The sequence below is a fragment of the Morone saxatilis genome, unplaced genomic scaffold, assembly GCF_004916995.1.
Source record: "Morone saxatilis isolate NCDOM2014 unplaced genomic scaffold, NCSU_SB_2.0 Contig24, whole genome shotgun sequence".
NCBI lineage: Eukaryota > Metazoa > Chordata > Actinopteri > Moronidae > Morone > Morone saxatilis.
In genome coordinates this window covers 14,098,301-14,098,718 of record NW_023339807.1, presented here as the reverse complement: position 1 = coordinate 14,098,718, position 418 = coordinate 14,098,301, and the positions used below count along the sequence as shown (strand labels likewise).

At 37.1% G+C, this 418-nt stretch overlaps 1 protein-coding gene across 1 annotated transcript in view; it reads left to right on the top strand.

Moving 5' to 3' along the window:
• LOC118335330 (DENN domain-containing protein 3-like) overlaps positions 1-418 on the top strand; it is a gene marked incomplete in the record, with an annotated part of 15,127 nt that overhangs the window by 10,771 nt on the left and 3,938 nt on the right. Inside the window, 1 exon segment of the mRNA XM_035671564.1 lies at positions 222-329. Within this exon segment, the coding sequence (XP_035527457.1) occupies positions 222-329 (108 nt within the window).

Below are 418 nucleotides of genomic sequence, written 5' to 3'. Positions count from 1 at the left end.
ATAATACAAAGAAAATCATCCATTCTCACCGTTTTAGAAGTTGAAAGGCATTCGTGCTTAATAAATGACTTATTGATTATCAAAATGCATGCCAGATAATTTTCTGTTGAACTATTCTATGAATCAGCTAATCATTTTAACTCCAATTCTCTGTTTCTTTCTCATGTCTCTCCTGGCTCTCTTCATGCCTCTCTCTATTCATTGTGTTTGTCTCTGACCAGTGCCCATGATGGTGCCTAAAACTACCTCAGAGACTCTAAAACACAAGATCAACCCATCACTGGACCTGGCTGAACCTCAGACTGTGCATGTGCTGCTATACACACCAGGTACAAAATGGAGCAGTTTACAGAGTGTGTGATTATTTGTTGATTGCTCATTTTTAGTACCCTAGTTTCTGACTATATATATATATATA